Source organism: Ixodes scapularis, unplaced genomic scaffold (genome assembly GCF_016920785.2).
Source record: "Ixodes scapularis isolate PalLabHiFi unplaced genomic scaffold, ASM1692078v2 PGA_scaffold0__279_contigs__length_252992795, whole genome shotgun sequence".
Taxonomy (NCBI): Eukaryota; Metazoa; Arthropoda; class Arachnida; order Ixodida; family Ixodidae; genus Ixodes; species Ixodes scapularis.
Window position 1 is genome coordinate 183,732,376 of NW_024609835.1, and position 17,864 is coordinate 183,750,239.

Genomic DNA, 17,864 nt, shown 5'->3' on the forward strand with positions numbered 1-17,864 from the left:
CTTTTATTTCATGGTTGCGTGAGTAGACTTGGCTATAAACACCTATATTTCATGCTCTAAAGTGTTCCTTTTTGTATTTATTTGTGCTGCTAATTTTGTGTTCCTTTCGTGTTTTTTTTGTGCTGCGGAGTGCTTTTTTTCTTTTTTATGTAACAACATGTATTGTAGTTGGTCGCCTGGCCTCACATACAAGCAGAATGCTGCTTTTGTGGGCCAGCTCTTTATTTTGTATGATTTGATCTTAAAATAAAAATTGAATTAAATTGAAAATTGTATTGAAAATTGAATTGAATTAGCTTTGTACAAGAAAAATGACCGCATCAACTTGAGAAAGTGAGTATATTTTGGTTATTTTTGTATTTTCTTCGAGATTTAATATTTCTAGGTTTGTTTGTCTACAGCTTTCTTAATACTCGATCCTGCATTGGGCCTCGAGGGAAAGAGACAGGATCGCTAGCACTAGACTTCGAATGTTGATGATAAGCACGCGCGGGCGTGTTCTTGTGCCAAATCGAGTTTGCTTTCGGCAACGTTTCAGCATATCAGGACGTGGTTGGTGTAAACATCATATTTGGTTGATGTAAAACACCGAAGCTTGCCCGCTGAGAACGCATGATTTATTAGAAAACAAGTTACCATGTACGGTCGAGGCATTATTTTATTCCCCAAGTATATAAATCTGGTAAACCGAAAAAAAAACCCAAAATACACTGGCACATCATTCTTGTATCCGCACATCATTCCTGGTACCACAACTTTTTTGTTTACTCAAAAGCTACGCCAAGCTGAACGTCCTATGCCTTGCCACCAACAAGCGGCTTCTCTTAGTGTATCGGTTCTCGGTGGCACCCGAAAGAAATGCGACTGACTCCGTGTCACGGCCATACCTCGGCAAACCTCACTCATGAGGGCCCTCAATCACCCTCACTCACCCTCATCTTCAGACTTCACAGGTGAGGTGAGGGTGAGTGAGTTTCTGAACCAGGAAAATTCATGAGTGTGAGGGTTAGTGAGGGCCGTGAGGGCTGCGAGGGCGGTGAGGGCCGTGAGGGCTGTGAGGGCGGTGAGGGCCGTGAGGGCGGTGAGGGCGGTGAGGGCCGTGAGGGCCGTGAGGGCGGTGAGGGCGGTGAGGGCCATGAGGGCGGTGAGGGCCGTGAGGGTCGTGAGGGCCATGAGGGTGGTAAGGGGTATGAGCGCCATGAGTGCGTGAGGGGCGTGAGGGCGGTGAGTGGCGTGAGAGCCATGAGTGCGTGAGTGGTGTGAGGGCGGTGAGTGCGTGAGGGGTGTGAGGGCCATGAGTGCGTGAGGGCAGTGAGTGGCATGAGAGGCGTGAGGGCCGTGAGGGCGGTGAGTGCGTGAGGTGGTGTGAGGGCCGTGAGGGCGGTGAGTGCGTGAGGCCCCCTTCAGATCGAGCATCTTTCTCAGCAATTTTGGTGTTAATGGCGGGTTGTTCTCTAGCTTTCCCTAGATCGACACGAATTGCTGAGATCGGGTCCGGCTCGAAATAAGCAAGCAACTCGCAGCAATTCGAATACGTTTGAAGCGGCTGCATCTAATCAGGGACGCAAAATGTTCACGTGATACCTCGTGCCGGTGATGATGACACCGAAAGACTTGGTTCTCGTTTGAAATCGATAGTTTTTTGGGAAATAAACTGTTTCAGAAACGTGCATTAGTATTCTTAACGAGATTTAAATGCATAAAAATACGTTTTTAACGCGTAATTGTGTCTAAATAGTGCAAGAAAAATAAAATTTTATGATGACGATGGCAAATTGCAGCAATTGGTTGCTGCGTATGATCCCGGGCTGCGCGTGTTGCTGGTGTTGCGACGTAAAGTTTCTGGGCGAAATTGCCCCATCTGAAGCTGGCCTGAGTGGCGTGAGGGCCATGAGTGGCGCGAGGGCCATGAGTGGCGCGAGGGCGGTGAGTGGCGTGAGGGCGGTGAGTGGCGTGAGGGCGGTGAGTGGCGTGAGGGCCGTGAGGGCGGTGGGGGTCGTGAGGGCGGTGAGGGCGGTGAGGGCCGTGAGGGCGGTGAGGGCCGTGAGGGCGGTGAGGGCCGTGAGGGCGGTGAGTGGCGTGAGGGCTATGAGTGCGTGAGGGCCGTGAGGGCCGTGAGGGCGGTGAGGACGGTGAGGGTTATGAGTGCGTGAGGGCCGTGAGGGCGGTGAGTGGCGTGAGGGCCATGAGCGAGTGAGTGGCGTGAGGGCCGTGAGGGCGGTGAGTGCGTGAGGGCCGTGAGGTTTAGTGAGGGTGAGTGAAGTGCTGAAGGTGAGTGTGACTGTGAGGGTGAGGGTGAGTGAGGGGCTGAAGGTGAGTGTAGCTGTGAGGGTGAGGGTGAGTGAGGGGCTGAGGTGAGTGTGGCTGTGAGGGTGAGGGTGAGTGAGGGGCTTAGGTGAGTGTGGCTGTGAGGGTGAGGGAGAGTGAGGGCGACCTAAAATGCCGACCTCTGGTCACGGCACACCAAAAAGAATGTTTATTCCCTCGTGCCCCTGCACAAGTCACGGGCCCCACGGCACGCGCGTGCGTGCCTCGCTTGTAGAAAGTGGGAAGTTCAAAAGAGACTCACGCCATACTTAGTGCGCAGACAGTCGTACAAAATAACTTTTTCTAAATTGCTTTCGCTGAATAGAGCCAACTCCAAGTCATGGTCAAAAAGATCGAGGGCCATTGTCAGAAAGCTCGTCTGCTTCTTTAGCAGACGAACATTTTAGAACTTCGCTGTGCTAGGGGCGACACGCCGTGGTGCGCCAGGTTTTGTATTACGGAAGCGCATTCATTCCAGTAAAAAAACGAGACGAACTATAAGTAGGTATACAATATTTTTGGTTCTCTATATATTTAGGGTGCGATCTTTATTTACTTGAGTTTCTGCGATTTGTACAAACAGACGCAAATGTGTCTTTTCTCGATGAGGCGGATGCAGGTTTCCGTTGCCAGGGGGCGCGACCTGTACCGATCGTCTGCTATCGTCTGCAAATACGGTTCCCCCAAAGCCGTTTCAAGGCACACGATCGGTCCACACGCCCGATCCAAGGTATCGATCGTTTTTGTTTATCAATCGTATTTTGTTCCGGTTCCCTAAAACCCTCTATTACCCGAAGTACCGGCGGACAGGCTTCAAACAATAGCGAAGCATACGTTTGTTCTATGGATGTACGTATTCTCCGCACGTGTATAAGGACCGTTTTCGTATGACCAATAGTGATGGGACCTTAAAAAAAGAAAGAAGCATGCCTCACACAGTGGCGAGTTTTCGGAAACCGTTTTCGCACATCCGATACGCTACGATGGGATCTCCGGTATGAATTGCGCATGCGCTACCGCAGAAAACACTCGCATGCGCAGTTTTTACAGGACGGCCCATCGTACCGTATCGGATGTACGAAAGCGGTTCGCTGAAACTCTATAGGGTCTGTACGAACTCTCTGGTGACAAAAATACCAGTGGTGTAAAGGCCGCAAAAAATGCAAAAAAAGACAACAAACAAACACCGTTACATTATTTTCGTCAATGGAGAGTTTTAGAATAATGTACGCAATTTGAGCGCGCGAAAGCGCTAAATTAAGCACTTGCACTAGCGTACGCTACGCCTTAGAGTTTATGGGTTTCCCCTTTTTGGGGTACCACTTGGAAACACAGAAGGTTCTAATTATAATGCAATTAAATGCAAAGGGGCATGCGAGCTGGACAATAATGATGAAAATAATCCCTGGAGAAGGGGAACAAGAGGGACAAGGGACAAGTTCCTTGTGTCCGGATAAAGATGTGTTTATTTCACGACAATGCCACACGCTTGCCCGAGGGCCAACAATGTTGGAGATGACGGCGCTGTCTTTTTTGACAGGATCTCCAGTCGGAGTCCGCGCTGCCGCTATTGACAGTATCACGGAGGGGGAGGATCAGATAAGGATATGAATGCTCCGTCGAGCAGAGCCTCCCCCAGCGAGAGTCCCGCCCGTTGGATTAGGGCCGTCTTATATAGCCTGCGGGAATTTACGCGCACGGGGTGGGTAGGATGTAGGTGGCCCCCCGGAGGGGCGGACGCGTCCACGTCATGATCCCGATGGGTGTGCCTTAGGCAAATCACCCGAGAAGGACGAGGGAAAGCCGTCCACCAGGGAACACGGCTTCGCCCTCGCATCCGGGACGCGTCCCCACGTGGCGACGCCCCACGGCCTGCCTGAGCTAGGCCTAGATAGGGATGCGGGGAACACGTGGTTCCCACAAGTTTTAGAATAGCTGTTCTCCGCCGCGACGCAAGATTCAAAGCCTCTTCAGCTTGCAACGCCACCAAGATGCAGTGACAAGTTTTCTTTCACAAACAAACTGCATCTCCTACAAAAATAAAAGAACAGTTTTTTTTTGGTGGAGAGTAACATTTCATACTTGATTAAATATGAAAGTGTGATGGGACCCGTCGGCAGACCGCGTCCGCTTGCGTGGCCTCGAACAAGAGAGGTCTCGTGAACTGACTTTCGCCCATCCCGTACCTTCGCCGAAAAATGTTCGCGCGTCGTGGGCAGTCAGTTGCCGGCGATCGTTACCTACCTTGCTGGGTCTTCCAAACAGTCTGTGATGTGCACCTTCCGTGGTAGTGGAACGTCGTCTTTATTTAAAATTGCAGTCCCGAGGATGGCGTCGAGGTCGCGGTCATTCCGACCATCTAAGGTGACCGCAGCCGTGGTCCGTCTTGGGAGCCGCCATTTTCAAACTCTGCTCGTCTTCGCTTCAACAAACTTCTCGTGAATCAAAGAATCCTCGTTGGCGTAACTCAGACTCTTTATGAGAGCACGGAATTACCGAAAAATAGCGGACGCTAAAGTAGGGCACGGGAAGCGCGAAACGGGGTTAGCGTTCGGCGCAAGTGATGTGGCGACGACGCTATCCTTTGCGTACGTTATTATAAAAGTTTCAATGCATGAGGATCATGTCTGTGCAGGAAAAGTCTCTCGTAATGTACGTTCCAGAAGAAAACTTTTTGTGATAAAAAGTACTGAGGTAGGTGTCGTACTTTTGTCTTTTCCGTCTCGATAATACTACGCTAACTGGGGCCCCTTCATAACGGGAAAAATGCCCACACCGAAAGAAAGTTTTTGTGAGCGAAAAAAAAAGGCGGGTGCTAAATATAATCATTATTGTACTTTATATGATGTAAGGCTACCAAAGCGGCGATATAGCATTATTTCTACTTTCAGTAAATACCGCATAAAATTATTTCTTGACATTCATATCCTATATAGGACACGTTCGCTTTTTTTCCACGCAATGCCAGTCGCTGAAACAATTTAATGAAAACGCGCAGCGTTCACATGCTCAAATCCTAGCAACGTTATTAGATTAGCTGAGTTACGGAACTGTGCATAGACGCTGCTTGCTCGAGCAGTAAGCCCCCCCCCCCCCCCCCCTCCCCCCCGTCCCCCTCATAGCGGCGTCCCACTAGAGCGACAAAGACAAACTTTTGTACGACGACATGGTAAAGTGTCTTGTCGCTCATCCCGTCCCACTGTGGCGACGGACACCATCGACAAATGTCCGACGAGGGACAAGACCTTGTTTGTCGTCTGACTTGTAGCGCCGCGGACGCCGTGTGGCAGTCCCACTAAAAGACTACACTCGACGACAAGCGTTCTCCTCGCGCGTCGACGCGCGTCCTTCCGGTCTTGCCTCGTTTGGACGATCGCGCGCTCGCTGCTTTGGCGGTTTTGGTTCGCGAAGTCGCGGGTTGATTTTGTCATGGCGTGTCGCGAGAGGCAGCTCGCTCTCGCTGGGCTAGTTCTGCTAGAAGCCCTAAGCTCGAGTGAAGACGACGACCTCATCCAGCCTCCAAAAAAGCGGAGGATGTTGATGCGACCCCACCTGAGGAAGCACAGGGAGCAGGGGTGCTACGAGAATTTGATGCGCGAGCTGGCACTAGAAGACGCAGAGTCGTACCGCTCCTGGATAAGAATGGATACGGCCACTTTTGAGGAGCTGCTGGGGAAAGTGAGGCCACTAATAGTAAAGCAAGACACCCCGTTTCGACAAGCCATTCCGGCAGGCGAAAGACTCGCCATCACGCTCCGCTACCTCGCTACAGGTGAGTTATGTCGCTGTGAGAAGTCGCAGAAATCGGTGTACTAACATACTAGACAGCTTATCTCGGAAACGGTATGTTTGCTCGCACTCGCACATCCCCGGTCCAGGTGGCAGCAACCAACTTCATACCCCTGCCAGACTGGCAATTAAAGGTCAGTTCCATCGAATGGCATTTGTGTGATGGGCGAATCAGCTGTGCGCGTGCAATGTGACAAATGCGTCCTGTGCACGAACACAGTTGACTCTCACTTTCCCCCCTAATGTCTCATACAACGCCTACACACGCCGGAGCGTCGCGCGCACTGATTGGCCGTTCGCTCAGTTGTCATTCGATAGAACTGACATTTAATTGCCAGTCTGACAGGGGTATTACATAACTTGCAAAATTCAGTTTCGCTTTCGCAGGCTATAACAGTGTGATTTATCTCTAAAGTACGTCTAAGTAGCGCATTTTATTTCTCAAACTATCAAAGAAAAGGTTTGCCCTAGTCAAAAAAATACAGTCAAGAAAAGTTGTATGAGTGACCCATTGGGAAGTTCGATTAAGCAACAAAACTGACCCTGAGAAAAGTGGCAAAATGCTTTTCCTTGCCTATTTTTTTTAATCATACATTTTAGCGCTTTACGACGGGGTTGTCTTATTTTTTTTATATATTTAATAGGCGTCTCTCCAATGCAATGTTAGTTTTTGTAAATTTTCACCTTCTTTGATAATTTCTTATATTAAATACACAGCCTACCCACTCATATGTGTAAATTATAGCGCTATAGCTTGCGAAACTGATGTTTGCAATTATTTTAGAGTAGGTTGCTGCCATCTGGACCGCCGGTAGACCATCAATTATGGTGAATCTGGAAGTTTTTATAAATTGTAAATAAAGAATAGCCCTGCAACCTCACACCGCTGGCTGGGTTCAGTATATTGATATAACAATCCTTATCATACTGATGTTGCTGGCTATCGTCCGCTGTATTCCTAAAATTTCAGCGGTCTACCCACCCGAGTTTCGGTCAGTTTCCCAGTTTTGACAGGAGTCGCATCAATAATCACCATTATCGGTGGGTAAATATGATCAAGTGAAAGTCACCTTTGAAATTGCTCCCTGAAAACCCTGCATTTTGTATACCATGGTGGCATACTTGATTGTTTAGAATGCATATAGAGTGCTTTCACTAATTTCAATGCAATGAACCTTCATTCCAGGGGAGACCTTCGCCTCTACTGGTTTCCAGTTCAGGAGGGCCCACAACACGGTCCCCAAGATAGTGCACGAAGTGTGCATAGCTATATATGAAGTTTTGGCACCTGACTTCATCAAGGTAGGTTTATCTCGTAAACATACCATCACAATTAAAGCCACACAGTGGTGTCAGAACAGAAGCAGAGGGACAAGCTTTTGACACACAGATATGGTGACCTAACCCCTTGTGTCGGGCAATCACAGTTTTAACAAAACTGTGATCTAGCCAAAAGGAAAGAGAAGTATCAAAAAAGGAAAGAGAAGTGTCAAAAACCTAGGTTTGACTGCCCTGAACCCCCCTCCTCACAGTTTTCCCCCACCCGTCTTACCATCTTCACTTTGTAATCTCAACCGTTCAAGGGCGCAAACATCGTCCTGCTGGCCACCATGGTCTCGACCTACATCTTGACTAATGCACGTCATCTGCTCCTATCTGGTCAGTGGTGTTGGTCTCAACCCGCTCAGCCCCAGTGCAACACCATAGCCCTCCACATCTAGTGGCATTGGCGGCCTAAGCTGTCAGTCACTCCATAACGACATGTTCAGCTGTCTCGTCCTGCAGGCCAAGTGTCCTGAAGAAACCGTGTCTACACTCGTGTTTTGCATGCCCTGAACACTCCAATTCGCACCTCGCACAGCATTCCATTGCCTCTCGAGTTGTTGGTGACCTCGGTTTACTGTTGACTTGCCTCAAGTGCCACCTCCGGGGCTTGAACGACCATTCTATAATAACCCATAGACCATCTCATGGCTCTTGTATATAGTATTCATGACATAATGACTGTCATTAGATGCGGCACTTTGGGCCTGTATGGTGTGGGCTGTTGCTTTTTTTTGCGAAACCGTGGATCTCCTGGTCAAATAAAGATTGCTATCACTATCACTGATACTAGCACCATCACGGGAGTGACGCTGCAGCATTGATTTTTCTGTTATGTTGTACTTGCAATTTTGTGCATCCCATTAATGTGTAAGGGTCACCAGAATGTCTACCCAGGCTGCACAGTGCACTGCCTGTAAATTTGGCGAGTCCACTTACTGGGCGCACATGACTTTTTAGTGTTCAATTCAGTAAGTAGACAAAGTTCCGTTTAGTAGATCAGGTGTTTCCTTTCTATGAGGGTTTCACAGTTGGCTGACATGTCTTCCTCTTTCTTTCAAGCTACCATCAACGCCGGGCGAGTGGAGACAAGTTGCCCGGGGGTTTGAAGAGTTCTGGCAGTTCCCGCATTGTCTGGGCGCCTTAGATGGCAAACATGTGACCATCTGCCCACCTCTGGGTACAGGAGCCATGTACCGGAACTACAAGGGCACATTCAGCATTGTGCTGATGGCTCTTGTAGATGCCGACCTCAAGTTCCTGTACGCAGATGTGGGCAGGAATGGACGGATGAACGATAGCGGTGTCTGGGCTGCCACAAGCTTACGGGCACATATCGACCGTGGCTCTGCTGGTTTCCCGGAGCCAGCACAGCTGCCAAACTCATCGAAGGTGGCACCGTTCGTTATTATTGGTGACGAAGGGTTTGGACTCAAGCCGTACCTGCTGAGGCCCTTTCCAGCAGCTGAGCTAAAGGATCCAGAGACGATGTTCAACTATCGGTGAGTACAGACTGTTCTACCGTCGCTGTGCCACTATCAGTAAGCCTTGCCTTGCATTTGCCCTGTAGTGAGAATGACAATACATAGCTTTCATGTCGCATCACATTGGTTGCTATGCCCAGGTACTAGATGTGCCATTAATACAGTGGAAGGTATGTTGTCACGCGCATCCCCGAGCATTTCACCTCGTGCTACTAATGCTCTTGAAGATTCGCCGCATGTGCAAAGGCCCCATTTCTGGGTACCGTGCTCCATCATGAAAACTGACGTGCGAATATTGATTTCTCAATCAAATTGAATCGCACATCCCCCTATAAAGCTACCTATAGCACAACTATCTACCAACCAAGAGTTTTTGGCATTGCACATATTATGACTGCCTATGGTGGTGTCCACCACCGTTGTCTCACATAGCTGTCATAGGCAATGCCTGGGAATAATACAATGCCCTACATATTCTTGTCCTGCCCTACATATTCTTGTCCCTTGGAGATTGGACTTTCCGGAAATCCAGATCTAGAGATGCCTGCTTTGTCATCCACTTGTCTGAAGTTCAGATGTTGACATGAGCTTTTGAACCTTTACTCCGTGTCACTAGTTGCGTGCAAGACAGGCGAAGGCAACACCAGACGAGGGGAGAAAGGGAAAGCACTAGCGAGTTCGTTTGACACGCACTGGCACCGCTCGAGCTCTCCCCCAAAATGCATCGCACTCGCAGAGTGTTGCACGGAGAACTGGACTCAATCGATCCTGCCAAATGCATCGAGTGCAGAAGACTGAGGCTGCCGCCATCTATGTTGTAGAAAGGGTACCGACCTCAAACCGAAACTAGTGCCTTTTTGTTCGGAGTGATGGGTGAGAATGAGAGAGTGCAGTCGCTACCAACGTTTATCTACAAATGTTGGTCGCTGCAACCTGTAGTTTATAGTTGCAATGAGTTCAAGCAACTCGGCTGTTGTAGAGATAGTTACAGGCGTCGTAAATTTCTGCAACCAGCTGTTTACAAAGCAGCTGGTTGCAATCTTTCAATTCTTATAACCGTTTACCCTGAAGAAAACTGATGATGCTGTACAAGAAGAAGCTTGATTTGTTTGACCATAATATTATGCGTGAGCCACTGAAAGGGTAAGGCTTAAAACTAGTCCGTTGGATTATCCAGCAAAACTTTTCGTGGGACCTTCGATTTCGATGGTCATTACAGGTGAATCAGATATTAATTAGCCCTGGTGAGGGCGTCGAGAACGAGAGCTTTCTCGCACAAAATACGACAGGGCAAGTTAGCTGACATAGGTAAATGTTAAACATGATGATGCTGCCCAAGTCTCGGGTAAAGTCACTGTGTTTAGCATTCTCTGATGCTTATTGAGCAGTCAGAGGTTTCTGCTGGGGGAGTTTTGTCGACAAATGTTAAATTTTTCACCCCCACACGGAAGGTGATAAACATCTCGGGGGCCACTGATACGTTTGTTCTGAGAGATTCTAACACACTGGTAAATTTCAGCGTTTGTACGGCAACAGAGCGACTTAACGAGCACTTGGCCGGTGCTTTGTGCGTGAAAACCGTGGGAGCAAAATCTGGGTGGCCTCGATCAGACGATGGGTTACATGCACATAAGAACCTCGGGACAGAGTTTAAAATGGAAGCCACGCTTGCCTTCAAGAAAGTGCTTGCCGCACAAACGGTCGTCCTCATGAGGCGACCATTCTTTTCGATCAACGGATATTCTTCAAATTTTGCGCTTTTTAAAGCCTGCCTGGAACTTGTGGCAACTCAGTTCACTACTTTTGCTGTACCTTTCGGTGAAATTAACGGCTGCACAGCTTTGCGGCATGCTGAAATTCTATGACGCCCATGGAAAATGTGCGCCCTTCTACCCACGCCACCGGCTCCGGCGCGATCGCAGCCGCACCGCAGCTCTATAATGTCAAGCCCACGTGTCGGTCTATATGCTACACTGGGAATCAAGTTGAAGACAGCTAGCAGTTCTGCCATGGCAATAGGAAATCAGTACTTATTGAAGGTTTTTAAAAGAGCATGCCTGCACTTTTAAAAGTACAGTATGAAGGGTCATTAGTTATGCAAGATTATTGTTTCTTTTTCCAGACTCTCCCGGGGACGTCGCATTGTGGAAAACAGCTTCGGAATCCTCCGCAACCGGTTCCAAGTCTACGGGCACCCTCTTCGGCAAAAGCCTCACAGGGCTGTCAAAGTTGTGAAGGCAACAATTGCATTGCACAATTTCCTCCGGACGAAGAACAGTTCAAGGGGGAGATACACGCCTCCAGAAAGTCTCGACGTTGAGGACGTCCTCACAGGTAAATGCAAAATGGGCTATTTGACGTTGGTACTATCCAGACACTCTGTCCTAGTGCTAACGTTGGGCATAAGAATGGTGATGTGCAATTCAAATGAACTCCTGCGCCCACCATTGGTTTTTCAGGTAATTGATGTATTTGATTTGTTATAACAGCAATTACTGTGTTTTCTGAGGTGGGTGGGCATGGGTGGGCACATATTTTTGAAAACGAAACTAAACCAGGCAACACCAAGTGGAACTGCTAAAGACTAGAAGGCACATTTAAGCATGTGCCTTCCAGTCTTGCCCGACATAAGCAGGTCAGCCTTTGTCAGGCAACAGTGACAAGCACTTCAGTTTCGTCCTTTGCTGGCTGTAGCAGCATATACAGGTTTCACCAAACTGTTGCCTCCTGTCCTTACACAGCATTGTAGAGCTTGTTTCTGGGTCGACGATCACAATCCTCTTTTATAGGCCTTTTCTTAAAACATAAATAACCAACTGTGAACCACAATTTGCATCATTCACCTTTCAGTTCAGTTTCTCGGGTAACTGTCCGTAGGCTTTACATTTTATTTGATTATCCTTTAAAGGGATACTACAACGAAATTTCGGCGCTCATTTTTTGGTCTATATGTGTTCAAAAAAGCACCATCAAATCGAACATACCAATATCTTGTTAAAAGTCACGAAAAAGAATTTTAAAACGAATTAAACGATTAGCAAAGAGCACCTGGTGGATGTCGCTAACGCCTCGCTTGTAATGCCCGTCTAGCAACCTTGGCAGCTAGTGACGGAGGTTGTCTCGTCTCCGGCCACGACGAGAGAAGAGGGGCAGGAGGAACTCCCCTCTTCAGGAGAATACCTTTTGTGTGTCGCAGAAGTTGCTATTGTCCCCCTACAAGATTATAGAAGATTAACCCGTCACTCAAAATTTGTACAAAAAGCAGCCGCTTCGGTGGCTGGAACGACTAGGCCATCCTCTCGACGTCAGCCTCGCCGTAGCTTTGCTCGTCTTGAGACGACCTACGTCACGATTGCGTTGGATCTCACGTGGTCTCCGCTGGGCCTTCTCCGAGCGCTTGCCAGAGTGGGCCGTTTATAACGAAAAATACAGCCACCAGGCTCAAAATACAAACGTGCGATTGTCATTTACGAATATTGTGGATCATATTCAACCTATTTTTGAACACGACGGGAATATTTCAAATTTCGTTGAAGTATCCCTTTAAATGTTTACCCTAATTGCAAAGGAATCGGCAGGATATCACCAATTCGAACAGTAGCTCAGCAGTGCGGCAGTTTCCTTGGCAGACGCAGAGAGTGCCGGCACTCGTACAGAGCCCAGTTGCTACAGGGGTACGAAAGTTTCTGCCACTGATGTTGCTGCAGTGGAGGAGCCGATATTTGTTTCGCCACAAGCGCAAAAACAAAAATTTGAAACTAGATATATGCAAAACTATAAACACTACCGAAAGCAAATTATATTTCGTAACTCAGGGTTGCTGACTTAGTAAAAAATAGTCGTAACATGGAAATCAAAAGAATTTAGTGCAGTTTCCCTTTAAAGGGTCGCTTAAACGGTTTTGGGTTTCATTTTTACAGACTGTGCACAAGAAAACTAACAGAAGAGCGACCCAAGTACACATATGTAACGCTACTGGGACGCACATCTCGCCACTGGTACATAATCGGCAGCTGTAGTCCTTGCAAGAAGCTTGGTCGTATTACCTTTCACATTGATCACAATACTACATAGCCAAACACCCCTTCTGGAGCTACCGCAACGAAAGCAAGCCATTCCTGCTATTGTGATCCTCCTGTTGCCTTGCAATAGTTGTCCGCTTGAGTCGTCCCATTCAATGCTATGTCACCCATGTGCCACTTACGTCTCGCCTTCCTATATTTTGTGCCCCTTTCCCTAGCAGCAGTTCTAGCTTGTAGAAATGTAGCATAAGATAAATGAGAAAATAATCAGAGTACAGGCAACCTGGTGTAAGTTTAATATGATGGCTAACATGACATTGAGGTGGGAAAAGAAATGGAGCGAAAAAGACAGAAAAAGGGGACACACCTCAAATAACATAGCCCCTTTAGAGTTTGATAGTTCTTTTTGCGGTTGATAATGGACATGTGAGGTCCGTGCTCTGGAGCTTGAGAGTTTGGCACTCCGTTCAGTAAACGGAAAGGAGCGCCGTCGGAGACTGACACTCGAGTGCACTCTTTATGCACCGAGCATTTCTCAAAGTGTGAGTGACTTCTTCACGCTCCATGATGTCACATCCACAAATAAAATGGCTGCAGTGACCGAAACGCCGAGACGTAGGGTGCCCCCCGAACTGCTGGCCCTTTTTATTTGAATAGTGCTTAATCAGTAGGTAAAAACAATTTGATTTGAAAGCCAAGACAGCAACTAGCGTTCCAGAAAAGGTTTGTTTGTGCATCTCGCCTGAAAACGAATACATCTATCAAACGGTAGCTTGCCAATAGAACAACGACAGAAAAGTTGTGGAGAGAAAAAGACATTCGAACCGTGGCCCTTTTTAGAATGCTTAGCCCAGCGAATAAAGATACTTCAATTAAAGAGCCGGAACCAGTTAACGTTGCGGAAAAGGTTTGTTCATACATCTCGCCTGAAAACGAATTGGCATGGCATCTATTGAACGGCTGTGTGCCGGTATCGACATAGTAGATCGATGGATTCAGTCTTGTGTAGCAAGATGGAACCACGGGACATCTGACAAGTTTGACAGTTTTTGCGTCGACAAGCGGGTTCAGGAATGTTCTTTAATTTAAATCTGAACAATATGCATGGTCAATGAATAGCTCAGTCGAGGAACTTTCCGCATACATGCTCGAAAGAAGTCTTCAGACTTTTCACAAATATTAAAACAATCATATATAAACTTCCTAACGTCAGTCCTTTTTTTTAACTTCTGCGTTACAGAGGCCTTCATTAATTTATGTTCAAAATAATTTTGGCTTCTGCCACTCGTATCCATGAGATGATGGGTTCATCAGAACCGTGCTTTTGGAAGTGGCTCATGCGGCTCGTCTATAGTTTCGGTGTGTTGCACTCCCGTATCTATGCTCCATTTAGCTGCTGCGTTTGGAGTTTGAAAATTGGAGTGTCGGAGTAGGAGTAAACGAGTGCAAACTTAGCGCGCCCAATGAGGATTTAATTTCATATACTGTTAGCATATGCCTATTCCATTTTACAAAATGCTTTTTATTCTTGCTCTACTTCAGGAACAGTACGCGGTGGCACATGGAGGAAAGACGTGAACGACAAGGTAGTCTTCCCTGTGCAACGCATTGGCGGCAAGCCATCAACCGACGCCAAAGCCGTTCGGACGGTCTTTAAGGAGTACTTCTGGGATGAAGGCCAAATCTCTTGGCAGTGGAAGTTACTGAAGTAATGGTATGTGTCATTTGTTAAGACAGTCTCTTCCAAGCTTTGCTACTTCACAATCCACGAAAAGGATGGCCCCCACATTTCTCTAATGCCATAAGATTTCCTTATTTTCCAATGTATAGGAATCTGACACATATTACAAGTAATACCGAGCATTTGTTTGATAGCTAATGGAATACAGTAACAGTAAATTAACAGAGCTTGGGTGGTTATGGATTCTGAGCTGAGATCTGTTCTTTGTTTTTATCCATACTTATCCAAACAAATTTTGGATAAGTATGTTGTGGTGTAGATTAATAAATAGGTGATGTTCTGCTGGAAATCTACATCCACTGATCTGTACCTTTTCCCTGCACTGAATGTAACTTACGAGAAAGTGTCTGGCAGTGGTTTCCCCAGAAATTAAAATTAGGGTGTGTGTCTGGGGGGAGAGAGAGGGAGGGAAAGGGGGGGAGGAGGGAGTTCAGCACACGGAGGCAATTATTTTTCTGTTTTCATGGGTGCCATCAGACAAACTAATATCCAATTCACCTGGGCCCGCACCGCGGTAACCGGACAAAAGCTCACCTGACAAAAGCTCACCGGACAGAAGCTCACCGGACAAAAGCTCACCCGTTTTTTTCACAGACCCGGACAAAAGCTCACCTCTTTTTTTTTCGCTACCCGGGCAAAACACGGACTGAAATAAAATGCGGACGCAATGGACATTGCACCATATTTAGGTGAACTTGTGCCCCATCCCACGCAAGGGTTTACTACGGTTGATCGAATGCCATTCCGTCGAAACATGTTTTAGAGAACGGGCACGTTTTATTGAAGCACGGTTTAGAGAAAGCAGAGCCTCAGTTTAGAGATATGCCGTTTATCGAAATGGGGACGCTATTTAAAAAAGGCTTTTCTACTTCGCGCGTGTATTACTGGTGTATTAATCCAAACCCCCTGCTATGCTTCTGCCGCTTCGCCGGCGGCAGTCTGCGGCGGCTCATTACAAAAATGTTAAATCACCTGACTTATCCATACACGCCGCTTCGCGGTGGCCGAATTCGCTAAAAGGAGGTTTATCGCCTTTTTCTCTAAACTTGGTTTCTCTATAAAACCAACACGAAATTTTTTCCTGGTGAGCTTTTGTCCGGGTCTTTTAAAAAATGGGTGACCTTTTTTCCGGGATTCCGCACCGCACCCGTCCAGTGCACTAAACTCTTTCCACTTTATACACGAAAGGCTGGCGGGGAGAGAAGGACGCTTCCCTCTCGCCTATAGCCCTCCGTGTACGACGAACCGCACTGCATCGTGCGATACGGGCCCAGACGAATTGGCCATAAGGGGGGGTGTACACCCCCCCCCCCCCCCCCCCACCCCCTCTAGGGGGTCGGTAGGGAAATCACGGGTGTCTTGTACTACTCAACAAGTAAACATGAAGAGAGCTCATATGGAGACTTCCTTTATTCTGGCGCAGCCACCACAACGACCTGTGAAGATATGGCTGCTTCCACGAGGGCCTTATGCGCGGCAAGCATGCCCAGCTGCCTGCTGGTACCCCTTGGTATCGTCCGAGCAAGCCCCTCCATCATCAGGCCAAAGCCCCGACACTCATCAGGCTCCACCTCCCTGGCAGACTTGAGGCTGTTTACAGCTGCCTGCAGCAGTGCCGCCTTGTTTGTCGCCAGTTCCTCCGTGCTGTGACGGCGGCTCCTTTTGGCCGGTGCCTCAGGTGGTGGGCTTTCGTCTTCGGACCTGTAGTCATCGGGCACATGGCAGGAATCCTGCAGACAATTTGTGTTGCATCTTATCTTTTTCTTTCATTTGCAAGTGTTGAACTAAAGAGAACTTTCAGTGGATGTTATGTGCAGATTTTCACACAAGTGTTAAACAAAATATTGGACTTTTAGTGTATGTAACATGCAGTTTTTCACAAAAACAGTTTAACATGTGTAGTTAACAAGGCCATCATGATTCCACAAGGTACTAATTGCCGAAGTAAAACCTAAGGCATAGGGAGGGGCTCATACACTCAGTGAGACAAGATATCTCTGCAGTTGTTATGGAACACTGCTGCAATCCTCCCATATTTGGAGGTGCTGACATCAACAGTGATGGGTATTATAATAATCTTTTAAGTGCTTTTTTAAATATAATTTTCTCAATTTTTGTGTGAGGGCTATAGCATGCAGATCTGCAGCACCTTTTGGCAAATATATGGCCACATGTAATGAGTACTCCTCTCCGTCGTGGAGCTAAATATTTGGGCACCGTAGGCGTCATACCGTTTGGTCATGAACTCGATTTTTTAGCGATCCTGGGCCCCCGAAATGTATGCTGCAAGCACCAACTTTTCTCGGTCAAGGGGGAAAAGTCCCCTCGGTTAAGGCACTCACCATATCCTCTTGGGAAACATGTACTGCTTCAGGCGCCTCGGCAGTCGACTCACTTGGAGCTTCCGGTGCGCCACCGGACAAAAACTTCATCTTCTTAAAGTGCACCCATTTTGGGACATGGACATCGTCGGCCCCAGCACGAGAGCGTTGCGTGTCTTTTACCTTCCGGTTCTCTCTCTGGTACTGGGGCCGGAGGTTCGTCCACTTGTTCTTTACTTTGTCAACTGCAATGTATTGAAACAAAATTATGACACCTTCACAAACAGCTGCACAATTTTGAGGTGTTGAATGCTCCAAAGTGTGTTGATGTCAAATCTCCGAAATTTATGCTAATGTGTTTACTCAGTCATTCTTGAATAAAACTGGTGTGTCTGCTGATCTAAAGAGATGTTTACTTCTGTGCAGTGGCGTAGTCGAGAATTATTTTCGGGGACGGGTTGGGATTTTTATGACTAAGGGGGCGGGGGGGGGAAGGGAAGGGAGAGGGGGAGGTGGGGGGGGGGGGCTTTGTTTCATCTTTGCTTGTAGTAGTCGATGTACTGTACAATTCACCGGTACGAACACGGCCGTCCCCAACCCCCCGGCTAGGTAGAGCAATTCGGTAGTCATCCAATATATGTGTTCCTTTACTAAACAAGATTTTAAAGAAATATTTTCAGAAAAAGAAAAGGGGGGGGGGGGATTCCCTAAACCATCTCCCTGCCTTCGCCACTGCTTCCGCGAGCACCAAAAATGCGGCCGTCGTGCGGTAAGGATAGATCTATTGCTAAATTACCCAAGCATCAAGGAGAATACAGAAATTAGTGTTCCACGCGCACGCCTTCCCCGTATAAAGCATTTGAAGTAATAACCAAAA

The 17,864-nt window shown here is 47.6% G+C and overlaps 1 protein-coding gene across 1 annotated transcript; it reads left to right on the forward strand.

Moving 5' to 3' along the window:
* Window positions 1-6,921: 6,921 nt before the first annotated feature.
* Window positions 6,922-16,445, forward strand: LOC115321330 (protein ALP1-like). The gene is made up of 6 exons (XM_040223090.2): window positions 6,922-6,949; window positions 7,283-7,398; window positions 8,482-8,921; window positions 11,026-11,237; window positions 14,468-14,639; window positions 16,090-16,445. The coding sequence occupies exons 1-5, from the start codon at window positions 6,922-6,924 to the stop codon at window positions 14,635-14,637; spliced, it is 966 nt and encodes a 321-aa protein (XP_040079024.1). The 3' UTR covers window positions 14,638-14,639; window positions 16,090-16,445.
* Window positions 16,446-17,864: the final 1,419 nt, after the last annotated feature.